We start from the raw sequence: 26,539 nt of genomic DNA on the forward strand, positions 1-26,539 counted from the left end.
CGATTAAGCAATGAAGATTACATAAAAATATACTAATATGGGACTTTGACTACTTCCGTATGTCGCCGCCACAGAGTTGCGGTTGCAAAGGCTTCCAAATTTTAATAAGAGAATTCTTTTTACAAATTTCTTGTTCTTGTATAGGTTTATTACGATATTGAGAAGACATTTTTAAAACTTGTTTGATGATGATTCTACAGGTTAAAATGTGAGTCAAAAAATTTTTTTTTCTTCTCATTTTTTATAAATCAATTCTTTCATTCCTTATTTTTGCATTGATCTTACCACATCATGATCGAGTATGATTAGTATGGTGGTCAATTTCGAAAGAAAAAATATATTTTTTTTGATATACTTTGATGTATTTTCCATATGATTTTAGATATTGAGAATTTGGTAAGAGAAGAGTTTTTTTAATTACTACTTTAACGAAATGTACTAACACTTGTTCTTTTTTTTAGACAGGTTCAAAGCATGGGATTTCAACTGCTGGAGCTCAGGGGTGTAGATTTCGGTGGATATTTTATAACATTTTTTTTTAAAATCTTTTTTTTTTTAATGTACTATTACTAACAGTTCGTTTCTTTTTTTTTAAGCGGGTTTTCATGATTGCTTTGACGGAATTTTTCTATTTTGTAAATTATACTAGTAGTTTATGTATTATTATTTAGCCGTATAATAAAATAATTTATTGGCATTTTAAAATATATTAATCATGTTCTGTCAATGCAATCTTTACAAAATTGTGAAAATTATCATAAAATGGTTTTAAATACATTGTCAGGATGACATATTTTATGATGTTCTGGTAAGCATCGGAAATGGGGTTCTAACGTGGTTTTCAAAATGATTTTTTATTATGTAAAATGTCTTTACAACCATATTAAAATTCGAATTTTAAGTACATTTATGATATCATAAAAGTATCATACGATATCTTGAAAAAATTGCCTTGTCCAGTAAAAGTAGTCTCATTTTATTTACGAATGTATATTTTAATATACAGTATTTGAAATGTATTAGAGACATTATTCTATTCAATACATTTACTAAGTTTTATCGACATGGTTAAAAATCGGAACGACTTTAATAATAATTCGTGACGATTTATCGGTAAATTGATCCACGATCGGTAGACGATTATTTGCATGATATGTTTACTATTCGGATACAATTCAATACATTCCAGCAAAGAATAAATTATATATTAAGCAAAATTATTGATATGAACTTTATTTATGATTAAAAGTGTTAATAATAAAAGTATTAATAATGTAAATGTTAAGTATAATTACTAAATTATAGCTCCTCTATGCTAAATATTTACTATAAACTATTGATCGAATAAAAAAAATCAAAGCCAACAACCAAATGCTATAACATTATAAGACCAACAAGTTTCCACGAATATTTATTTTCTATCCCTTTTGTTCTTAGAGTATTAAAAATCTTCCAGAACCTTAAAGTATTATCGTCACCACCAGCTCCAGCTACAATGTCCTCTCCATTTGGAGAAATATAAAAATAAAGGACGTGATAAAAATGTAAAATGATATATAATAAAAATATATTATATAAAATTTATAATAACGCTTCTCACTAGCCTCCTTAATTTGCAATCTTCTTAGTTCCTTTTTTTTTATGCTTTCTTTGCTCTCTTTCATCATCATCATCCTTTTCGTCATCATCTTCGGGAAATGACCTTGCAGCACTTATGTAATAATGAGACAGCTCCATTGATCTTGTAACATCTATTTTATCAGTACAAGCAAAGTCCAAATTTATTGTGTATAAATCTGTATTTGCCATAAAAAAGTTGCGACGAGCTGTCTTGTCATCATCCACCTCCTCACTTAAACAACTAATCCCGTAAATAATAACATTTCGGAGCGCTTTTTCCATTTCTTCTGATAGTTCATTTGAAACACATGTCAACCACTGACGAAATATAGTTGAAACTGAAACTTTGAATTTTAACTGGGAAATATTATCGTTAGTGCAACTATTCTGATATGCGAAAACTATATTCGACTATAATTCGCTCCTCCATCCATCAAAAACTTTTCGAAAACGTTTGCACATAAAACCAATTTTTTGTTTGTTTTCTTTCTTCTTAGCAAAATGTGGAAATAATTTACTAATTATATCTTCTATCATTAAATTTCTAGTAGAATGGTCAAGGTGCCGAGTACGAAGGAATAATGCTCTTAATTCAACGTAAATGATATCTAAGACCCATTTTGGGAGAGAACTATAATTATTTTCTAATATTTCACTCATCTGTTTTTGACTATATTCGCGACTAGTTTTAGGTTCCGTATATTTATCTGGAACATTTGCGTCAGGTCTTGGGGAAGGACTTCTGGGGTAATGACGTTCTTTAGTAAAATATTGAGACGGTAACTCCAAATTGTTATTTATGAGTTGTCGTTCGAAATTATCCCTATAATAAAAATAAATGGGCTCAGAACATGTGAATTATAAATCTTACAGATTTACTATATATATATTTACATTGGAGCGCGATTCTTCAAAGGCGGAGAACGTAGCGGAGAATGTGGCGAAGTCACCGGGGAAGATTCCAGTGATGTTATTGTTGATATGGGACTTTGACTTTTCCTGTATTTCTCGGTCATAAAATTGACATACTCGGGTAAAATTAGGCTGAATTCATCCGCTATTTTCTTCTTAGTTTTATAGGGATCTGAAGATATATTTATTATCTCCTCAATCCTCAAGAACTCCTCTTTCAGCATTTTGTCTACAATTATTAAATATCAAGGTAAGTGAACTATTCATATCACAAAAAGAAAGAATAATGAATTTCAATCATAGGTCACCTATTTTTTCTTCATCGATTGGTTGAGGTGGTAATTGAGGTTGAGAAGGTGATTGCGACCATTGATATTCATGATGTGGCCATTGACGTTGCTGATTTTGTTGAGGTTGTTGAGGTTGTTGAGACCATTGAGGTAGAGGTTGTTAAGGTTGTCGAGCCCATTGAGATAGAGGTTGTTGGGGTTGTTGAGGTTGTTGAGGCCATTGAGATTGAGGTGGTTGCGGCCATTGAAATTGTTGAGGTTGAGATTGTTGAGGTTGTTGAGGCCATTGAGATTGAGGTGGTTGCGGCCATTGAAATTGTTGAGGTTGAGATTGTTGAGGTTGTTGAGGCCATTGAGATTGAGGTGGTTGCGGCCATTGAAATTGTTGAGATTGAGATTGTTGAGGTTGTTGAGGTTGTTGAGGCCATTGAGATTGAGGTGGTTGCGGACATTGAAATTGTTGAGGTTGAGATTGTTGAGGTTGAGATTGTTGAGGTTGTTGAGGTCCATTGAGATTGAGATTGAGGTGGTTGCGGCCATTGAAATTGTTGAGGTTGAGATTGTTGAAATTGTTGAGGTTGTCGCGGCCACTGAAATAGAGTTTGGGGTTGAGATTGTTGCGGTTGTTGAGACTGAGGTTGTTGATATTGCGGTTGCGATGGCTGCCAATGTTTAATAAGCGAGCCTTTTTTACGAATTCCTTGTTCTTTATCAAAATCTTGAGAAGACATTTTAATGATAGTTAAAAAATGCAAGTCAAAAAAAAAACAAATATCTAAATATAAAAAAAAAAAAGAAATAATTAATTGAATAAAAAAAAAAATTTTTTTTATCCCCTTTTTTTTGCGTTGATCTTACCACATCATGATCGAAAAAAATTAATCTTTTTCTTGCATCGTAATTATATCTATGATTAATATGGTTAATTACGAAAAGAAAAAAAATTCTTTTTGCCATTGATCTTATTACATCATATGATACAGATTTTTTTAAGGAAAAAAAAATATGATTAATATAATGATGGATATTGTGATTAAATCATGGCCAAGTAAAATTAATATTTTTCTCACATTGTTACGATTAATTTCGAAAATAAGTTTCTTTTTTACCATTGATCTCAATAGATTTTCTAAGGAAAAAAATTTGATTAATATAATGACGGACATTGTGATTATCGAGTAAAAATTAATCTTTTTTTCAATTTTTTTCTTTTTTTAAAAATTCTATATCGTGGTTATACCTATTACCGAAAAAAACTTTTTCTGCAAAAAAAGTTGTTTGCATTGATATCATAACACTACGAGTTATCTTTTCCTTGAACCTTCTCAAACATTTTAAGTCGTATAATTAATAATTAACCTCTCCTATAAACAGAGAGCAACTTACTTTAATATAAACACGAATAGAGAGCGAGTGATTTGAACTAAGCCAAAGTTAGAAACAAGATAGTTTCGGTATCTTCAGGCGGTATGGATGAAGACAATTCACGTATTAGCCCTTGTTCTACAATTTGATTTTTATCAAACTCGCTCTACATTGATTATTTCAGTTCTGTCTCAACCGATCTCCGAGGAAGAAGCAAAGTAGAAATCAAAGAATGGGAATCATGTATGGAAAAGGAACATCCTAAAAAGAAAGAGGCAACGGTTCTGCGAGTTAGAAATATCTGAGTAGATGATTCATGCTGAAGCTTCTCTTCTCTCATTTCATCACTGATGCTTTTTCTTATGCGCCTTATCCAAGAAAACATCCATTTCCCTTTCCTTCGATGACTTGGTATTCTTGAGCTGGTCTATGGAGTCGGATACATCTACAGCTTATATCTCTGGTGTTACGATCAGTGAAAAAATCCAGGTAACACCGGAAACGATACGGAATCACAATCACATGCCCTCTGAATATCATCTTGAATGCCAAATTGATATGGTGATAATGTTAAATTCATATTGCAGAAAATATAAAAAAAAATTGTTCAATATGGAAGTCAGTAATTTGATGGATCAGTGATGTCAGAATCAACATCAGAAGTGCATATTGAAAGATCACGTCGTATTTTGATAAATTTATCGATGTCGCGACGTTATAACCAGAAGTACTTGGAAAATCACAGTTAACTGTGTAGAGGCTTCCATTAAACGAGAAAAATTTTTCATGTGCTGCGTCATTGCTCCTCTTCCAAATTAATGATTTCTGCTTGTCTGGTTGATTGAGATTGTTGTCTGTCTCCTCTTCAAAATGTGGACACCTGGGCAATATTGTAAACGAGGTAGTTGTTCATCCTCATAAGGATATTGCAATCGAAATGGTCTGTAATTACGTCCAAATTCAGGATAATATTGTGATTGAGGTTTATAAATGGATTGTTGTTGCCGTTGATATTGCTGATGATGTTGTTGTAGATGTTGTTGGTGAAGTTGATGTTGATGTTGCTGTTGCTGTTTTTAAAAATAACCTTCACGATTAACTCAATTTAATATTTTATTATTGTATTATAAAATCCAATATACTAATAAAAATGATTTGATTTATTTTAAAAAAACACTGCATGATATCTTCGTGATATCAGTTTGTAATTGTAAAAAAATTATCTAAATGATATCGCCGTGATGTTTCATAATTGTACCAAAAAAAATCTAAATGATATCGCCGTGTTCGATTCAGTTAAAGAATGTGAATGAATGTTCGTTAATTTTGGTTGCAAATTTGAAGTTTTATTTTGGCAATAATGTTATACAATAGAAATAAAAATGATAAAGAATATACTATCTACCCGTCTTCTTTTAGATTGTGAAAGTGAAAATATATATATATATATATATATATAGATACAAAGAAAAAAATTATTGTTGTAGTAACAATGATAATTATAATCATTTGACCTGGTTTTTAAAATGATGGTTTTTTACATAGAATTTTTTTTTAAAAAAAAAAGAAAAATTTGCTCAGCACTTTCTTCATAAAAGGGATTTTTTAGACATATCGTGGGATTAACAGCACATCTAGACACGTGTTTTATAAATTTACATACGAACCTCTCAAACTTCAACACACGACCAGACACTTTACTTTCTACGCTAAAAATTTAAATTGAAAAAAATCTACATAATATATATTATTTTTTTCGCTTTTTAGTAGATTTCTTTGATTTCGGCTTTGGTTCATCCTCAGAGCTGGAATTTGAATCATCATCATCATTATTTTCAATTTCATACTTTGATAAATCAATCGAAGAACCAATATTATATCCAGATAAATTGTTAAAAATATTATTAACCGTATAAAGGTTTCCGGTGTGAGTAAAAAAACGCTCACGTGCATCACTGTTATAAATTTCTAAACAGTGGAATCCAAAAAGAATTAAATTTTTAAGCGAATTTTCGTTTTCTTGAGATATCGGCTTGTCCGAAAATTTCAACCAAAGGTTGAATATTTCTTCAATATGACGACCTTTTAAGTACGGTTTGAAATCAAGACTTTTGTCTTTTTCTTTACGTTTTTGATAAGTTTCGTATCTAAGCTTGATGTTATCCCATAATGTATTTCTCCAGTACAACCAGGTTTTACAAAAACTTTTTGCTACAATATGTAATATGTCAGGATGATCGTTCATAAAAGTTGGTAACAATGACGCTAAGAAATCTTCTATAATTTGATTATTGTTGCTTTTATCTAAGTTTCTTGTTCTTAGGAATAATGATTTTAATTCGTTAATCACTATTATTCTTAACCACTTTGGGATAGAGTTTTGCATCGATATAATATTAGAAATTCTCTTTTGGTTATATGATATATTTGCATCACGATCTGTGAACTTTTCAGGAGAATTTGCATGAGGGCGAATCGATGTTGGATATCTTCGATTCTCGAGATAGATTTTTGGCAGCTGTAAGCCTGAGCTTAAGAGTTCTTCTTCCATGTCATCCCTAATTTTTAAAGAAAACATTGTTATATGAAGATTACAAGATGATAAATATGAAAAAAATATATTTGTTACATTGGATTCATCCGAGGGAGAGTTGAAGATGTAACAGAAGGTATAGCAATACCAAGAGAAGAAGTACTAGTACTACTTTGAGTTATAAGAGGAATTTCTTCCAAGGTATCCCTAATTTTAAAAAACATTATGTTAATATGAAGATTATAAGATTATAAATATGAAAAAGTCATATTTGTTACATTGAATCCGTCCGTGTGAGAGTTGGGGTCATAACAGGTGTAGAAGATGAGGAAGTGCGGCTTCGTTCTTCGCTAGCATAACGCTTGCCTCTGTGGATCATCTGCTCGATTTGATCATGTAAATGTTCAGGGAGCGTCATGGCAAAGCGTTCTGCAATAGATTGTTGGACATAAACAGGATTAACGGCTCTGGACATGATGTCCTCGATTTGTAGAAATAGTGTAGCGAGTAAATTATCTATATGATAGAAATAACGTTACAAGTTATTGTTCTGTTATTGAAGATTTCTTCAAATACCGAATATTATTAAATAATACAGACCAATTTCTTCATCAGAAAGTAATTGTGTTGAAGGATGCTGCAAGTATTGTGAGGAATACGAGGGATATGGAAAGGGGTATGGAGACTGTTGTTGTGACGAGGGGTATGGAGACTGTTGTTGTGACGAGGGGTATGGAGACTGTTGTTGTGACGAGGGGTATGGAGACTGTTGTTGTGACGAGGGTATGGAGACTGTTGTTGTGACGAGGGGTATGGAGACTGTTGTTGTACCGAGGAATGATGCGGATACAAGGGGTATGGAGAATGTTGCCGTGACGAAAAACGTTGATAGGGATATGGAGGTAAATATTGTTGTGACCATTGAGGTTGAGATTGCGATTGCGAAGGCGATTGCGAAGGCGATTGCGAAGGTTCCCAATGCTTAATAAGAGAGCTCCGTCTATGACTTTCTTTTTCTTGTACAGGCTTATTACGATCTTGAGAAGACATTTTTTGATAATGGTTTCTATGAGTTAAAAAATGTGGATCAAAAATTTTTTCAATTTTTTTTTTTTATTTAAATAATTTTAATCTTACCACATCATGATCGAGTAAAAATATGGTTAATTTCGAAAATAAAAATTATTTTTTGCCATTGATCTATTACATCGTGTAATACAGATTTTTTTAAGGGAAAAAAAATCTGATTAATTATTTAATATAATGATGGATATTGTGATTAAATCATGAACAAGTAATTTTTTCATATCGTGATTATATTACTTTTTTTCCTTAAAAAAATCATACGGTACAATAAGAACAATGGAAATAAGAATTTTTTTTTTCTTTTCGAAATTAAATAGATTAGATTGAGTCAATAATTAGACTTTTCTTTTTTTCGAAATTAATCTCATCATATGATTACGGATATTGTAATTAAATCATGATCGAGTAGAATCTTTTTTCAATTTTTCTTTTTTTTCTTTGTGATCGAATAAAATTCCATATCGTGGTTATACACCTATTAGCAAAAAAACTTTTTTGCAAAAAAAAATTGTATTGATATCGGTTTCCTAATAACACTACGGGTTCCTTGAACCCTCTCAAGCATCTAAAGTTAAACTCTCTCATAAACACAGAGAGCGCAACTTACCTTAATATGACATGAATACTAAATATGCTTAGTAGTGAGAACGAAAAATTAAATTTTGGGAAAAGGGGAAAGATAAAATGGATCAACAAACTGAAATGGATTTTAACACATGAATCCTTCAGATGAAATTACTATGTTAGTAGAAAATTCAGGAGGTGGAAATAAACAGTATAATTATAATTTTGCTTCGCCACAATAACTTTTTATGATGGTAACAATCGTTATATAATTTTGATTATTTTCTACATGACCAAAATAAGTATATCGTCTTTTTAACAAAATTTTTTAAGATCATCAAAATATTATTTTGATATTAGCAACTGAATGTTGGAACACATGATCGGAAATCAATAATTTAAGTATAATACTTATACGAAAAAATAGAAACTATCATGATGTTTAACTGAACAATTTATAGCATATTTTTTTTTTATTTTATATTATAGTGTATTATAAGTTTATTATATTATTAGGGGAGTTACACATATCACGTAATATTCATTTTATTATAAACCTTACCCCCCCCCCTGTTAGATTTCATAACCAATCAAATTATAATATTTATAAATCATATGATTTAAATAAGTGTAACGTAAAATTTTAACTACCCCCTCCCCCCTATAATAATTACATAATATGTGTAAGCTCCCTTATTATCATAAAAAAAAATTGTGACCCGTCTTGCATAATTGCGCTTCTTCACTCCAATGTAAATAAAATGTGATAAAAGATAATTTTTTTATTATAGTACTACCTAATATCATAAAAACGCTAACATTTTATTTATTAGGGATGATATTGAAAAAAGCTTGTTGAAGCTGGATTATCGTTACCATTAAAATATCTGGAAATTTGATCATTTTTCAAAATTTGATTTGACGAATCGTTCCAAGTACATCGTTCCTAAATAATGGCTTCAATTCGCCGAAAATTATCTTTCTAATCCACTTCGGTAGTGATTTGTACGACTCAAAAAGCAAACGTGCCATTTGAACTTGGGTAATGCTGCCTGAATTGTGTGGATCAATGAATTCTTTTTAAGGATACGCTGACGTGTTACAAATTTATAATAATTTGCGTAACGTCCTTTGGAAGAAATTAGTAGAAAGGTACATTAAATATAAAAATAGTAAAGAGAAGATTAAGCCGAATGTAAATCTAAAGAATCGACAAATTAAGGAAAATACTAACGGAGGAGAATGAGAGCGCACTTAAAATCTCATCATCTTTGGGTTTTATTGTATTGAGAATTTATAAGATGCGCACGACAAATTTTTCTCATTTTACGGAAGCCTTTTCACAGTTACTTGTGATTTTCCAAGCTCTTCGAGATATAATATTGCGGCTTCTATGGATTTATCAAATTTTTATGTAGTTTTTAAATAATAATAATCATACACGTGATAATACAGTGGCCATAAGTCACACGCTCCTGGGTATAATTTATGGGATGGTTTTTTTCCCTTCGGGAAAAAACCCCTGAACTACTGTAGTTACTGAAACAGGAATTATACACGAGATCTTTACGTTGTACTAAACTAATTTTGACGACAGTACAATTGGATAATTTCCAAAATTGTTGAATCCCAATAATAAATAACATCTTTTTTCGATAAAAAAAAAAGGTAATTTTCTTTTCATTAATAATGGGAAAACCATCATTACATTCTAGGAAAACGGCCTGGCGTAGACAAAAAAAACGACAATATAAAAAATTTAAACAAAAAGAAATTGAAATATCTGATCTCCAGATACAGCTCCAGGATTTCCAAAAAGCTGTTGAGACAGCCGGTGAACAAGTGATTTCCAAGCTAGACAAAACTGAGCGTGAAAACGCAAATCTATTGAAGTGGATCGATATTTTTTCAAATCAAATCTCAAGTCAGGAAGAAGAGATATATAAGCTTGAATTAAAGAGTTATTTAGCACAATCAACATCGTCTCTGTCATCTCCACCACAGCCACCATCATCATCATCATCATCACAATTGTCACCGACATCTTTTAAAAGCATGGATGAGTACTTTAAACATAATCAAGTTAGTAATTTTTTAGGTATTGTGCAATTTTTAATGATTTTTATTTTTATAATTAATGAATTGTTCTCATTTTTTAGTAAAAGAAATCTAGTAGTTCATTATTTTTTTTTTTTTGAAACCATTTTGAACTATTCTCATTTTTTTTTAATAAAAGAAATTTTTGTAATATTGAAATAAATACATAAAATAATCAAATTCGTATTAATAATATATCGTGTAAAATATGTTTTATTTGCCAGTAAATAATAAAAAAAATATTTGTAAAGGTTTAACTGGGAAATTTTCGCCTATCAGGAGGATATGGGGAAATTTTCGCCCGCTAGAACTCTACGATAATAATCGCCATAAGGTATACATAGTAATCGAACCAGAGACCCGCTGCGATGCGGATTTCCTATCTCAAACTACTCTACCACATGCGATTATCTGTTTAAGGGATATTTATTGATTACTCTTTATTACTAAATTACTGGATTATTGATTGTGCTATTCCCTAATAAGGTTTGTACGATCACTGTAAGACCTGTTATGTATGTATATATACATGTTAATTGTTACTGCGTTAAGAGATTGTTAATTTTTTTTTTTATCAAAAATTAAATGAGAAAACGATTACAGTTATGATAATTGATGATTATAAGGTCAAGGTTACGATAAAAAAAAATTTTTAGAGAATGACATAAATAACAGATTAATAGTTATATTTTAGCGTCAAATTGTGTTAGTGAAGTTATTACGACATTAACTTATTAACTTGTGAAGTCACATTCTATAAACTTTTAAAACAATATGATATATTGTAATCTTTATTATAATAAAGGAATAAAAAACATATCAATGTTATCACGGTCTTTTATGTGATATGTACTGTATTTATGAAAAAAGATGGAGTTTTAAAGAGCTAGCAATGTTTCTTCCGCTACGGGAAGGAATTTCTAGATCTTCTGTAATAACATCTAACTCCTTAACCTTTTCTTTGATATTTGCGCTTTCAGTTTCAACCCAGACTATTTTGAAGCATTTTCTGGAGAATTCTATTAATTTATCTAGTGAAGTTTCCGATAATTTTGTAAAATCGATGGCTGAAACATATCGGCTTAAGATTCTCTTTAAAACCACCTCACGTGATATGAAGTTGTTTACTTCCTCGTCGGTAGGATCTGAACTTTCCGTATATTCACTTTAATAGAAAAAAAGTTTAAATCATTAAATCATTGTAGTAAAAACAACATAACGATATGAACGTATCGATCACCTTTCTACAATTTGTCGAAATTCTTTTACTAATGTTGAAAGTACATTTTTCAATTGATATCGATAGTCGGAAAATGATTTACGATATCGTTCGTTAATTGACTTCGCCACGCTTTGATAAGCATCATGCCCAAAAATTTTTTGTGTTATTTTATCAAACGCATGATCGGGCGGATTTCTAGTTCGCAAAAAAAGGCATTTCATTTCTTCGTCAATAAGACGATAATTATCCTAAATAGTAATAATATCAATAATACATAATACATCAGTAATTCTGCTGTGTAATAACGATTGTTCTTAATTGGTAAGAATGTAACAACCAAAATAAGAAATGGACTTTACGTTGTCAGATGATGACGAAGTCGAGGTGGTTAGTGGCAAATTTGTTGATGGCTGCTTCGTCGAGACATCAAGCATTTTGTTTGCCAGATGTAGTACACTTGAATGTAAGACCAACCAATTGCAAATTTGCAATTGATTGGTCATTGCGCCAAACTGAACCAGAATTTCTTCTTCACTCTCTAGAAGTAATATTAAATGAGAATAAAATTATATTCATTAATTATGTTCAGATTTTATGTTTTACCGCTTTCATCATTTTCATTTTCTTCTTGTTCTTTATCTTGCTCTCTCCTATCCCTCTCTCTTCTCTCTTTCTCTCTTCTCTCTTTTTCTCTTCTTTCTTTTTCTCTTCTCTCTTTATCTCTCCTTTCCATCTCTTTCTTCTCATTTTCTCTTCTTTCTTTTTCAATATTTCTTTCTTCTTGCTCTGGAAGCATATCTTCATTATAACGAAGTAAATTTATTTTTAAATAAATTCGCAGAAATATCATTTCAATTGAATAATAAAACAATTATTATAAGGTATTTACCCATAATAATTCTTTCAATATCATCATCTTGTCTATTATTACCTTCTCCAATATCTACATCTTGTCCATGTAAATTATCTTGTTCATGTTCACTTCCTTCCTCTCTCCTTTCATCTCTTTCCTTATTATAATCACGTGAAGAGTTGGCAACATATGTACGAATAGTTTTGGTAGTTTTTGCAGCTTTTGTTGCCTTGTCTTTTAGGTATCATTATAATAGTATTAGGCGCAATTACTATATAAAATTTCAAATCAAAAATATAATTTTATTACCTTTTCCTGTTACTCCTCTGCGTTTAGTCATGATAAACAAACAAGGTGGTACTTATTGGTATTGTGCTAGTAGCAACGTAAAGAAATAGGTGATTCCTGACGAAACGAATACAGCATCATCTTTATTTATTTATAGAGATTTCTCCTAATATTAAGAAAAAATTACATCGTGACCGCAGCACATAAAAGGAAATTGGGTTAGCATTCTCGAAAAAAACGTTCATGGTTACATTAAATCTTGGATAGTTGATCGGAAGAATTTGTTAATGGTTACATCGATTCTTTATGACGAAAATTTTGGGAAAATTTGATGTCTTAACGGTTACATGTAAAGAAATTATATATGAGTATCGTAACTGTAGGACATAAACGGAAATTTGGCCAACAAAATTTTCAAATTATTGGAATAATTGATCGGGAAAATCCTTAATGGGTATATTAGCTCTTTGTCCGCAGAACATTAATGGTAATTTCGAGCAATATTAACGGTTACAAGTAAAGAAGCTATATATGAATATCGTGATCGCAGGACATAAACGGATTTTCGGGATAATTTGTTCAGGAGAAAAAATTTGTTAATGGTTACATAATCAGGGTTGAAGAATTATACTGTACGTACTACTATATTATGCTACCCTAATACTTAAATAGAGTACTTTTTTTCATATGTTTAATATATTATATATTTATTTTAATAATTAGGATTGATAATAAATTATTAACTATTCTTTTAATCTTAATAGAAAAAATATTATATTAAATATTTAACAGTGCAATATTAATGCAATGTTTACAGTACATTGATAAAATTTTGGGCAATGGAAAAATTGCGGTTACATGTAAGGTGATCGCAGGACATAAAAGGAAATTTAGATTCAGATTTGGGGATAATAAAATTATTAATGGTTACACATTGATTTTTTATCTGCAGCGCATTGATAGAATTCAGGGGTAATCTGAAAAATTTGACAGAAATATCGTGATCGCAGGACATAAACAGAAATTTAGATCAAAAAATTGATCGGAAAAATATTTGTCAACAGTTCTGTTGATTCTTTATCTACAAAAGATCTTTATCTGCAGCACATTGGTGGAATCTAGGGTAATGATCTGAAAAATTTGGAATGAATATCGTAGTCGCAATAAATAAATAGAAATTTAGGTCAATAATTGATCAGAAAAAATTATCAATGGTTACATTGATTTTTTATCTGCAGCGCATTGATAGAATTCAGGGGTAATCTGAAAAATTTGACATGAATATCGTGATCGCAGGACATAAACGGATTTTCGGGATAATTGTAAAATTTGTTAATGGTTACATAATCAGGGTTAAAGAATTATACTGTACGTACTATATTATGCTGTCCTAATACTTAAATAGAGTACATTTTTTATATGTTTAATATATTATATATTTATTTTAATAATTAGGATTGATAATAAATTATTAACTATTCTTTTAATCTTAATAGAAAAAATATTATATTAAATATTTAACAGTGCAATATTAGTGCAATGTATACAGTAAATTGATGAATTTTGGGCAATGGGAAATTGCGGTTACATGTAAGGTGATCGCAGGACATGAACAAAAATTTAGATCAAAAAACTGATCGGAAAAAAATTTTTGTCAACAGTTCTGTTGATTCTTTATCTGCAAAAGATCTTTATCTGCAGCACATTGGTGGAATCTAGGGTAATGATCTGAAAAATTTGGAATGAATATCGTAGTCGCAATAAATAAATAGAAATTTAGATCAATAATTGATCAGAAAAAATTGTTAATGATTACATTGATTTTTTATCTGCAGCGCATTGATAGAATTCAGGGGTAATCTGAAAAATTTGACATGAATATCGTGATCGCAGGACATAAACGGATTTTCGGGATAATTGATCAGGAGAAAAAATTTGTTAATGGTTACATAATCAGAGTTGAAGAATTATACTGTACGTACTATATTATGCTGTCCTAATACTTAAATAGAGTACATTTTTTATATGTTTAATATATTATATATTTATTTTAATAATTAGGATTGATAATAAATTATTAACTATTCTTTTAATCTTAATAGAAAAAATATTATATTAAATATTTAACAGTGCAATATTAGTGCAATGTATACAGTAAATTGATGAATTTTGGGCAATGGAAAAATTGCGGTTACATGTAAGGTGATCGCAGGACATGAACAAAAATTTAAATCAAAAAACTGATCGGAAAAAAAATTTTTGTCAACAGTTCTGTTGATTCTTTATCTGCAAAAGATCTTTATCTGCAGCACATTGGTGGAATCTAGGGTAATGATCTGAAAAATTTGGAATGAATATCGTGGTCGCAATAAATAAATAGAAATTTAGATCAATAATTGATCGGAAAAATTGTTAATGATTACATTGATTTTTATCTGCAGCGCATTGACAGAATTTGTTACATTAATTCTCTATCTCGGAATTATGTAATGAAATTTTAAAAAAAAAAACTTTTACAAGTTGTTGACCCAAATTTCCTTTTATGTAGTGCAGTCATGATATCACAATCGTAATATTATAAAAAAAATTACTTTGTACTTTTTTCCCAAAGAATTCAATTGATATTTTTTTAAAGTTTGACTGTCCATATCTTATCAGTTACATATAAAAATACCACATCTCAGATCAGAGTTTTTAGATTTCTAATAAAAAAAAGTTAGAAAGAAAATGTCCTTTCCCAAACCTAGTAGAGAAGAAACAGGTATAAAAAAAAAAATACCTCATATATTAATTCATTAAATAACGTATGATAATATTCATATAATTTCTTTCATATATAGATAATACGATATTGATCTCACTAGACGATCTAATAAAAGAACAAACCCGATTGAACAATCTTCGCCAAACCAACATTAAAAAGAAACGGCAACGTCCGTCTCGTAACAACCGAGCGAAGACCATGGGAGACTGGGCTCGGATGGTGAAAAAAGTATGATCATTTGATTCTTTAATATTTTGTGATAATTTGAAATATTTAACACTTTAAAATTATTTGTTAGAATTGATATTGCCATTATATGAAGTTATATCTCATTACAATACCGCAAAATATTACTATCCCAGTAAAAAGTTCTTGTACCAAATATAGGCCAATTATGAAATGAGTCCATTCGGTATAAAATTTGGCCATATGTATTTTAATTTTATCCCATTTATGGTCCAATTTTTCGTACCAAACGGGCTCATGTATAAATTCAATACAAACCTAATATAAATTCAGTACAGGACTTTTTACTGGGATATATTCACCTCCTTTTCAATTTATTTCAATAAAAAAATAAATCTTATGTAATTTTATAATTGTATATATCCGTAAAGCTCACCACTAGTGATTTTATCATAATAATTGATCGTAATAATTTAAAATCATAAAAATCAAAATTTCATATAAACTGGAACACGAATTGCTAACAATTTTTTTCTGATCATTTGTCTTGTCTAAATGTGCTGCGATCACGATATTCTTAAAATGTAATATCAATTTTTCAGAAAAGCTTTGTTAACCCAATTTCCGTTATGTCCAGCAGCCTATATAAATTTCTTTACATGTAATCGTCAAAACATCAATCAAGAGCTTTGTTAACCCAAATTTCTATAGTTACGATGTTGTTCATTATATAATTCATTAACAGTTAATGTAACTAACTATTAACGAATTTTTTTTCTGATCAATTATCCCAAAATTCGATGATCTAAATTTCCGCTTATATCTTGCGGTCACAATATTCATATAAATTCCTTTATATATAACCGTTAAAGAAGTCAACTCTTCAGATCATTGCCTCAAAATTTCGTCAATGCATTGTAAGTAAAGAACCAATGTAGCCATTAAGAAAATTTCCCGATCAATTCAAATTTCCGTTTATGTCCCGCGGTCACAATATTCATACAAAATTTCTTTGCACGTCAATTTTAGATCATTTTACCAAAATGTACTGTGGACAAAGAACTAACGATTGTAACTATTGACATTTTTTTCTGATCGATTTTCCCAAAATTTAAGAAATTAGTAATCTAAATTTCCGTTTATGTTCTGCAGTCACGCACGATATTCATACAAAATTTCTTTGCATGTAACTGGTTGTTAACACGTCAATTTTAGATCATTTTCCCCAAGATTTCCATTAATGTACTGTGATCTAAGAACTAATGTAACCATTAACATTTTTTTTTCTCGAAATTTCGTGAAATTCGTAATATAAATTTCCGTTTATGTCCTGCGGTCACGATTTCATACAAAATTTCTTTACATGTAACCAGATCATTGCCCAAAATTTCCGTTAATGCACCACGGACAAGGAACTAATGTAACCGTTAAGAAATTTGTTAACCCAAAATTTCCGTTTATGTGCTGCGGTCACGATACTATGATATCCAATTGAAAATATTATAAAAGCAGTTAATGAATTAAATACACAAACGCGCATGGACATTTTTTAAATTTATGATTTTATTTCATTTTATTATTCCTTATTATAATTATTGTCATAGCCATGTTACGAAATAAACCTCGAAAAGCGAATATTGCTGCAATACCTTTTCGTATCCGTAATAATTTTAGAAGGTTGCCCAACAGATTTTTATTATCGGATAATGATGACAATGAAAAAATGGTACAAAAAGATTTTGAAGATGATAATATTAGTGGCGAAGAGTATAATGAATATGGCGACGGAGATGATGATTTAGAACAACGAAGTGATGATGATCATATAGAACAGCGAAGCGATAATGGTGATGATTTAGAACAACGAAGCAATGATGATCATTTAGAACAACGAAGCGATAATGATCATTTAGAACAACGAAATGATAATGATGATGATTTAGAACAACGAAGCAATAATGAAGAAGGTGATACCAACATGATTTCAACATCATCAGAGAATGAAACAGAAAGCGATTATATAATGTCCTTAGAAAGTGATGAAGATTATGAAACAATGTCGTCAGATAATGAAAAAAGACATGATTCTGATATCTCAGAAGAAAAGCTATTCGTTGATGAAGCATTGGCTAAAGATAAGTTACCATCTTTTGATGGTGATTTTGCTCCATATTTTCAAAATTTAACTACTGCTGCTTTATTTTGTTGGATTTATAAACATAATATTTCAACAAATGCATATGAAGATCTTGTTGACATTATCATGAGACCAGAATTTAATAGAGATCATATTGTAAAGAATATTCGGAGATTTCGATCATGGAGGGAGCATCTTCCTCTTCCCTCAATATCAGCAAAATCTATCTCAATTTCATCAAAAAAAACACCATCAACTTTAAAGGATTCAAAGATGGCATATCAACTTTCAATAAGTGATATCATTTGGAATATTCTTAACAACCCATCACTATTAAAGGAAATGTATTTTGGTGCTGGTGTCGATTCAAAAACAAAATCCGAGTACTGGCATGGTACCTTATGGGCAGAGTCACCTCTTTTCGGTCAAGAACAATTAATGATATCAGGGGGTAATTATTTATTAAATGCAAGCTGATGGTAGAGAGGCGAAGCAATAAAGTACAAGAGACTAACACTTTTTTCATATGTATATAATAGAGATATACCAATGCGGCGATTTTGTTTACTATTACGATAATGAGCGAAAACTTGGCAGATTGAGAGCGATATTATTAAATGAAGAGAACCAACAGTATCGGCTAAGAATCCAAAAAGTTCTAGATTATAGTGACTTGCCTGGAAATTTTAAGGGAGAATTAAGGCAAAATCGCTCTCTTTCCGGAGAAGTTTGGTTACAAGATGAACCATTCTTGACAATAACAACATCACAAATTTCCGAAAAGGTTGCTGCAGATACACTACGAATTACCGAAATACTTTATAAACATCATACACACTGGCGCATTCGTGATGCAACGTTCTCTTATCAACATCCTTCAGAATATATTTCCATAAGGCAGCCACCATCTCCAACAATTCCGGTTTATAAGCTGTTTTTGGACATATACTATGATGATTTTGGAACATTTAGGAATGTTTATCATTCGTTAGGAGGTGTTTATGTGCAGTTTGGAAATATGCCTGCCCGTCAAAGAAAGTTGCTCAAAAATCACTTTGTTCTCGGGTTTGTTCCTTTCGGTGGTAATTTCAATGAATTCATGTTGCCATTCATTTCTGAAATGAAAGAATTCGAACAAGGAAAATTAATGGAAGTGAATGGCCAAGATGCTTGGGTGATAGCTGGTTTAGGTGTCGTAACTGCTGATTTACCACAAGGGAATGACATGTGTGGTGTATTACGACATAATGCCAATAAAGGTTGCCGCACTTGTACAGCCTCTCGAGAATCACTTACCAACTTCTCTCAGGATGTACCAGCAACATCAAGATATCATCACATCACTGACGATCAATTTAAAGAGATATTTGATGAACCTGCTACCACAAGGCAAAGACGACTTTGTACTGAGTTTGGACTAAGAACAAGGCCTAGCATTTTGGATAGGCTGCTAAGAGAAAGGCATCTACAGACACCTCAAGATATATATCATGCAACTGCTGGGAAGATTTGACGACTTCTTAAATTAACGTATGATCTTAGAATTTAATTAACTTTAGCTAGATATGTAACGAACAAAATCTTTTAATAAAGCTTTTTGATTTCCACAGGTGCGAATTATTTTCACAAAAAGGAGAGGACGAGTTTATCAAAGCCTGGAAGAACTTTGAGAAACCAAAAAAATGGTCTCGTTTGCCAAATCCAATTAGCCACAATGCCAGTTTCATGATGTCTGACTATCTTAGGCTCGCTATGATAATGCCTTTTATACTTAATAGTTTTTTAGAATCATCAAGCTTAAAGGAAAATGAATCCAGAAGCATTCTGCGACGAATTCAAGAATCACGCATTAACATGGCGAAAAATGTAATAATTGCTTGTTGGGTATATGTAGCAAAAACAATGAGGATAGTTTTTGAAAGCAAGTTTACATTAGATTCGTATGACGAATTACAAAAATGCCTTGAAGAAGAAATGAAAATTCTTCTAAAGGTACAATTATTCATAATTCTTATATAATTTTTTATTTTTTATTTATCAATATATAAAATATTATTTAATAATGTGGCTTTAGGTTTTCCCTGAATTTGCTAACTTACCAAACCTGCATATCAATATCCACTTGCTGGTGCATGCAAGGACTTATGGTACTCTTATAAACACTCAAGTTGGTATCAAAGAGATGGTGCATCGGATCTTTAAAGCAATGGTACCACGAACAAATTGCAAGAATGTCGAGCTAGACTTGTTAAAGCGGTATACTACTCTCTTTGCAATTCGTCATTTAGTACTTTACTGAAATATTCAAATCTAAAATAATATCTTAACGATATCATTATGAGATCGTAACGATTTCATGACGATTTTCTAAAATGATAACATATTGATATAGTTACGACTCTCTTAACGATAACGTAATAATACTGTGACGATACAGTGAATGATAACAAAACGATATCATCCAGATATTTATTGATACTGAAATAGCATCATTTTAGTATCAGCACGATATCATCGCAGCAATGATACAGTGACAATACAGTGAATGATAGCAAAACGATATTATCCTAACACTAAGATAGCATCATTTTGGTATCAGCACAATATCATCGCAGCAATAATACAGTGACAATACGGTGAATGATAGCAAAACGATATTATCCCGACACTAAGATAGCATCATTTTGGTATCAGCACGATATCGTCGCAGTATTATTACATTATCATAACTGTATCAGCATGTTATCATTTAAAAATCGGCATAAAACCAATATGTTCCCATATTGATGTCGTTGAGATGTATAGAAAACAACTAATGATTATTCAGAATATCAATCATGATATCTTAACGATATTTAAATGTTATCAGCTTGGTATTATGACAATAATTAAAGTATCAATTTTATTAATAATCAAAATTTACTTATTACATATCTGATCATAAATAATAATTACAACATCGTTACTAGTGAAATTACTAGAACTAACTTTATTTCCATAGTATATGTGAAATTTAAAGCATTTACAATTATTTAATAATACCATTCAGTTTTTAAGAAATACGTGTAATTAATAATAATACCTACCATACTTACCGAAAATAAGATGCAACAATTGCAGACACAAGTGCTGTTTTAACACATACTAAATCCCTGATGGACATGGAATGATTGTTTTGATTTTACCGCCAAGTCTATGGAAGCAACATCTCCAATTGTTCCTAAAAATACTCTAGTTGAATATGATATAAAGATAACGAGTGAGTAATAATATAATTTACTTATAATTTTTGATATTATAAAAACTTTGTTTATTAATAACCTTTTGCAATATTTTATCGCCAATAGTTCCGCGCTCCTTGATAGGTTGTTACTTCTTGGATGGTTGATATACGCTACATATTTCGTGTTGTCGGTCTTGATCAATACTGTCTGATTGGAATGGCCCTGTATTATAGAAGGGAAAATAAATTGCTCTTAGCTCCAGGTGATTGATCATCTAAAGAACGAAGTATTAGTATTAGCATCTCATTTTTAAAGAATAAAGAAAATCAAGACTTCGAAGTAGTAAAACCTTCGAAATCTTTGTATAAACTCTGTCCAATGATCAAGAAACTTAGAAATATAAAAGTGAACGTTAGATAACATTTGTTAAAATTTTTTTTTTGAAGTTTACCTTCAAAGTAAAGTCCAGGTCCGAACCTTTGGTGATATGTGTCCTGGAACCAACAAAAAAAGCAAATGAAGACGTTAGTTAACGTTTCGTTTAAGTGAAAAATAAAAAAATCGGATTTATCAAGCTTACCTTCGAGTAACAGCCTGGAAGCCGTGAACCTACAAAAGAGAAACTGAAATGTTTAGCTTCATTTAATTGAGAAACAATAAATAAAAGAATTTCAAAGTTACCTTCTAGGTGTAGTAAACTTTCGTTTGGAAGAGTCACTGAGCCATTCACCCTTTTAGCTTCAAACTTCTTTTTCTGTCGCGAAGTAACGCCCCAGAATGCAATCGTGCTGGAAAATCTGAGTTCGCAGTTGCCACAATCTTTCCTATCAACGAGGCAAGTTTTCGTACGGGAGAATTTTGAGTTGTTTCGCCTTCTGACATTCCCTCACTAAGCTCTTTATTTTGTGTTTTGGCAATTTAAGTGTTATTGCCTTTGAATCGAATTTTAAACCCTAAGTAATCGATCACCCGTGTAGGAGTTAGATAAGATTTGTTTTCGTTTACTATGAACCCATGGTTCTACTAGCAATTTTACGATAATCGAAGCATGGTCTTGAGCCTGTTCTTTTGATGAAGCCATTATCAACAGGTCGTTTAGATAATCCACTATCCTTATTCCCTGAGCTCGATATTCTGGGACTTGTTGTCAAGCCGAACGGTAAACATGAGGAAATCGAATGCAAAATATTTTCGTTGGAACTCTGCTAGCGATATGTGATAGAAAAAGCTTGATTGAGGTCGATAGTGACCATAAAATAGCCGCGTCTCAACAATGACTTTACTAGGTCTAGTACATCTTGAAGTGGTTGTATTGAACACGTTAGAATTTTTGAAGATTTGTAGCTACTTTCGTTATGCTGTTTAGCTCTGGCGGTTTGACTGGCCACCCTAGTTGTCGTTTCCCGCAGGTTGATTCTTCCCTTTCCAAGTATTACTCTCATTTCTTCCTTTATAGTTGTTGTCGTTAGGTTTTTTAATATTGTGAAAAAAAACAGTAGTTAATCTGAAAAATAACTTACTTCAAACTTCAAAGGTATCAAATTTCAAAGAAACTGGTAATTATTTAACTTTAAATAAATATTTAAAAATAAAAAGTTTGGCGTAGAGGGATTTTATCAGTAAAACAAAAAAACAAAAAATTTAAGGTTTTTATTGGTTAATCAGATCCAGTCACGTGAAATAGCATTGCTAAATCACGAATATGAAGATCGATCGCTAAATGCATTATTTTAAATAACACTAAATGATACCACCATTAATTTCATCCTACTAATTACAAATAAATATAATAAAAGTCCTTATTATAAAGTCATATAGCAGTAAAAAAAAAATCATTTTTTATCCAGCATTCATTCGTTGCATCATAAACAAAGTGAACCTTTTGCACACGGTCAATTACTAATATTGGGAATATTCTTCTCCAACATGTATCATAGGTTGCCTGAATACGATAAAGAGGACATTTCAATACATGGTGAACTCTCTTAATTTCTTCAAACCAATCAATAATAATAAATGCATAAAATTTATTATTGTTGGCTTTATATTTGAAGATTCCTTTTATAATTGCATAACATTCATCATGATTTTCTTCTTGTATTGTTACAAAGTCACCAATATGAAGATGGATTTTGGAGAAGACACCACTAGTAGTTTCTTCTATTATATAGGTTGCCAATTTATACCAACTCATTTGAGAATATATAAGTGCTGACTTAAATCCAATATCTTCAAATGAAAGGAGCAACTCAGAATTGAAATGTGGCAAGTTCAACATAATATTTTCACGATCTTGTTGGGATACCCCCTTTTTTAAAGTAATATGTGTAATAAAGTTTACTGGAGAAGTTACTATAATAAAATTACAATGTATAAAATTAATCATTCAGTAATCAGATTTGAATTTTAAAAAAAAAATAGTATCAAAAAATTTTGCACAAATTTTTCTTGATTAGAATTACTTAGTAAATAATAAAATTACAATACAAACCATTATCTTGTTCATCATGTTCATTTGATGTTTCTTTGTTTTCAGTAATATACCAATTGGTTAATATATGCCTAAAATTTGATGTCAGAGAAGCAAACCCATTACAACTTTGAGATAACCTATAATCTATACCACCATCTACTAGATGACGAATTGCAAAAAGTGTGGTATATCGTTTTAATAAATCTAATTCAATATTCTTGCGATTTGTCCGGGGTACCATTGCTTTAAAGACCCGGTGTACCATTTCTTTGATACCACATTGAGTATTTATAAGAGTACCATAAGTTTTTGCATGCATTAGTAAATGAACACTAACATGCAGATTTGGCAAGTTGACAAATTCAGAGAAAACCTAAAAATCATTTATTATTAGTAAATAATTAATTCAAATTGCTATACTAAGTAATTATTTATACCTTTGGAAGAATATTCATTTCTTCTTTAAGACTTTGCTGTAATTCTTCATAAGAATTTATTGTAAACTTGCTTTTAAAGACCATACTCATTGTTTTTGCTATATGAACCCAACAAGTTATTATTGTATTTTTTACTAAATTAATACGTGATGCACCAGTTCGTTGTTGGATGTTTTTTGCCTCATTATTCTTCAAACTAGTTATTTTTAAAAACCGATTTAATATGAAAGGCATTATTATAGCAAGCCGAAGGTAATCAGACATCATAAAACTTTCCCGGTGGCTAATGGGATTTGGTATACGTGACCATGTCTTTGGTTTCTCAAAATCTTTTCAGGTTTTAATGAAATCATTTTCTCCTTCTTGTGAAAATAATTCACAAGTTAATTTGAGTAGACGTCCAATTTTTCCTGCAGTAACATGGTAAATATCTTGTGGTGTTTGCAAATGTCTCTCTCTTTTCAGTTCATCTAAAATATTAGGCTGTAATTTCAATCCATATTTCCTACTAAGTTGTTTTTTTTGAGAAATAACTGTTTCAGCAGATATTAAAGCAAATTCAGAATCTGTCAAGTGATGATATCGAGAAGTTAAAGCTATATTTTGAGTAAAATCAGTAAATGAATCTTTACTTATAGTACAACTTCTACACCCCTTATTAGCATTTTGTCGCAATACACCAGCCAAATCATTACCTTGGGGTAAGTCAGCTGTTACAACTCCTATGCTTGCAATTACCCAAACATCCTGTCCTTGTATATTCATTACTTTTCCTTTTTCAAGTTCTTTTATTTCAGAAATAAAAGGTTTTATAAACTCATTAAAATCACCACCAAATGGGACAAATCCAAGGACAAAGTGATTTTTAAGCAACTTCCTTTGATGACTTGGCATATTTCCAAATTGTATATAAACACCTCCTAATGAATGGTAGACATTTCGGTATGTGCCAAAATCATCATAATAAAGATCCAAAAATAGTTTGCAGACTTTCATGGAAGGAGATGGTGGTGGTCTTGTTATGATATAATCAGCAGGATGTTTATATGAAAAATCTACATTACGAATGCGCCAGTAACTATTATGTCTATAAACTATTTCAGTAATATGCAATGTTTCTTCAGGAATGAGATTATGCTGGAATATCATCATCACAGTAGCTTTTTTAGAAATTTGTGATATTCCAATTATTTGAAAAGATAGGTCTTGTAACCAAACTTCACCAGTAAGAGAACGGTTCCATCTTAGTACTCCCTTAAAAGCTCCAGGCAAATCATTATAATATAGAACTTTTTGGATTCTTAGCTGATATTGCTTATCAACTTCATTCATTAATATTGCTCTCAATCTACCAAGGTGCAATTGTTCATTATTGTCATTATCATAATAATAAATAAAATCTCCACATCTATATGTCTCTATTAGATATAAAAAAACAATAGAATTATTTTACACAAATTATGAATAAGAATAAATAACAAATATGATTATATGATCATTACCTTGTAATATTGTTAATTGTTCTTGGCCAAAAAGGGGTGATTCTGCCCATAAAGTTCCATGCCAGTATTCAGATTTTATTTCTGAATGAATACCTGGACCAAAATACATATTATTAACTAATGATGGATTACTAAGGACATGCCAAATAATATCATTTATTGAAAGTTGATATGCTAATTTTGAGTTTTTAGAAGTTGATGGTGTTTTTTTTGATGAAATTGGGATAGATTTTGCAGATATTGAAAGAAGAGGAAGATGTTGCCTCCATGTTCGAAATCTTCGGATATTTCTTACAATATGATTCCTATTGAATTCTTGATTCATAATAATATCAACAAGATCTTCATACGCATTTGTTGAGATATCATGTTTATGAATCCAACAAAATAAAGCAGCAGTAGTAAAATCTTGGAAATATGGTGCAAAATTGCCATTAAAATTTGGTAAATTGCTTTCATCTAGCGCTCTATCAATGAATATTTTTTCCTCTGATGAGGGATTAGCAATATTTTCTCCGCTTTCTGAAGATGTTGTTGTATCACTTTGTGATGATGCATAAACATGGTTTTCACCTTCTAGAGATGTTCTTCCTGTATCGCTATTATAATCATCATATTCTTCGTTTTCTGAAGATGCTGTATAATTATCATCATTTTCTGACGATGTTGCATAATCATCATTTCCTGCATTCCCATAATCATCATATTCTTCGTTTTCTGAAGATGCTGTATAATTATCACTATTTTCTGATGATGTTGCATAAATATCATCATTTCCTGCATCCTCATCATCGTCATATTCTTCATTTTCTAATTGCATATCAACATTATAATTATTTCGTTGTTCATTACTATTATCAAAATTGTCACTACCATTATCATCATTTGGTGGTACTATTGTACCTTGTGGTTGCCTTCTAAAATTATTTCGAATACGAAAAGGTAATGTAGTAGTATCCCTTCGTGCTCTATTTCGCAACATTGTT

The 26,539-nt window shown here is 30.7% G+C and overlaps 9 protein-coding genes across 10 annotated transcripts; 3 read left to right on the top strand and 6 right to left on the bottom strand.

Annotated features, from left to right (window-relative positions):
- Nucleotides 1-1,608: 1,608 nt before the first annotated feature.
- On the bottom strand, nt 1,609-1,902 carry OCT59_012165 (uncharacterized protein; the record flags this gene model as incomplete). The annotated part of the gene is made up of 1 exon (XM_066134288.1): nt 1,609-1,902. One exon carries the CDS (start codon nt 1,900-1,902, stop codon nt 1,609-1,611), a length of 294 nt encoding a protein of 97 aa, XP_065989567.1.
- A 129-nt stretch (nt 1,903-2,031) lies between these two features.
- Nucleotides 2,032-2,756, bottom strand: OCT59_012166 (uncharacterized protein; the record flags this gene model as incomplete). Its single annotated transcript, XM_066134289.1, has 2 exons — nt 2,032-2,443; nt 2,515-2,756. The coding sequence occupies 2 exons, from the start codon at nt 2,754-2,756 to the stop codon at nt 2,032-2,034; spliced, it is 654 nt and encodes a 217-aa protein (XP_065989568.1).
- Nucleotides 2,757-2,908: 152 nt separating this feature from the next.
- On the bottom strand, nt 2,909-3,553 carry OCT59_012167 (uncharacterized protein; the record flags this gene model as incomplete). The annotated part of the gene is made up of 1 exon (XM_066134290.1): nt 2,909-3,553. The coding sequence occupies one exon, from the start codon at nt 3,551-3,553 to the stop codon at nt 2,909-2,911; it is 645 nt and encodes a 214-aa protein (XP_065989569.1).
- Nucleotides 3,554-4,799: 1,246 nt separating this feature from the next.
- On the top strand, nt 4,800-5,286 carry OCT59_012168 (uncharacterized protein; the record flags this gene model as incomplete). The annotated part of the gene is made up of 2 exons (XM_066134291.1): nt 4,800-4,809; nt 5,093-5,286. 2 exons carry the CDS (start codon nt 4,800-4,802, stop codon nt 5,284-5,286), a joined length of 204 nt encoding a protein of 67 aa, XP_065989570.1.
- Nucleotides 5,287-5,934: 648 nt separating this feature from the next.
- Nucleotides 5,935-7,770, bottom strand: OCT59_012169 (uncharacterized protein; the record flags this gene model as incomplete). Of its 2 annotated transcripts, XM_066134293.1 has the most annotated exons (5): nt 5,935-6,745; nt 6,817-6,927; nt 6,999-7,236; nt 7,321-7,539; nt 7,605-7,770. In XM_066134293.1, the coding sequence occupies 5 exons, from the start codon at nt 7,768-7,770 to the stop codon at nt 5,935-5,937; spliced, it is 1,545 nt and encodes a 514-aa protein (XP_065989572.1). The 2 variants fall into 2 exon arrangements, with proteins under 2 accessions (XP_065989572.1, XP_065989571.1); XM_066134292.1 differs by lacking the exons at nt 6,817-6,927; nt 6,999-7,236; nt 7,321-7,539; nt 7,605-7,770 and having other exon boundaries at nt 5,935-6,738.
- Nucleotides 7,771-10,059: 2,289 nt separating this feature from the next.
- OCT59_012170 (uncharacterized protein) lies at nt 10,060-10,532 on the top strand (the record flags this gene model as incomplete). Its single annotated transcript, XM_066134294.1, has 2 exons — nt 10,060-10,452; nt 10,530-10,532. The coding sequence occupies 2 exons, from the start codon at nt 10,060-10,062 to the stop codon at nt 10,530-10,532; spliced, it is 396 nt and encodes a 131-aa protein (XP_065989573.1).
- A 793-nt stretch (nt 10,533-11,325) lies between these two features.
- On the bottom strand, nt 11,326-12,882 carry OCT59_012171 (uncharacterized protein; the record flags this gene model as incomplete). Its single annotated transcript, XM_066134295.1, has 6 exons — nt 11,326-11,632; nt 11,708-11,937; nt 12,049-12,227; nt 12,293-12,487; nt 12,579-12,776; nt 12,852-12,882. The coding sequence occupies 6 exons, from the start codon at nt 12,880-12,882 to the stop codon at nt 11,326-11,328; spliced, it is 1,140 nt and encodes a 379-aa protein (XP_065989574.1).
- Nucleotides 12,883-17,386: 4,504 nt separating this feature from the next.
- Nucleotides 17,387-19,430, top strand: OCT59_012172 (uncharacterized protein; the record flags this gene model as incomplete). Its single annotated transcript, XM_066134296.1, has 2 exons — nt 17,387-18,368; nt 18,457-19,430. 2 exons carry the CDS (start codon nt 17,387-17,389, stop codon nt 19,428-19,430), a joined length of 1,956 nt encoding a protein of 651 aa, XP_065989575.1.
- Nucleotides 19,431-24,384: 4,954 nt separating this feature from the next.
- Nucleotides 24,385-26,535, bottom strand: OCT59_012173 (uncharacterized protein; the record flags this gene model as incomplete). Its single annotated transcript, XM_066134297.1, has 3 exons — nt 24,385-24,836; nt 25,116-25,469; nt 25,554-26,535. The coding sequence occupies 3 exons, from the start codon at nt 26,533-26,535 to the stop codon at nt 24,385-24,387; spliced, it is 1,788 nt and encodes a 595-aa protein (XP_065989576.1).
- Nucleotides 26,536-26,539: the final 4 nt, after the last annotated feature.

This window comes from Rhizophagus irregularis, chromosome 2 (genome assembly GCF_026210795.1).
Source record: "Rhizophagus irregularis chromosome 2, complete sequence".
Taxonomy (NCBI): domain Eukaryota; kingdom Fungi; phylum Glomeromycota; class Glomeromycetes; order Glomerales; family Glomeraceae; genus Rhizophagus; species Rhizophagus irregularis.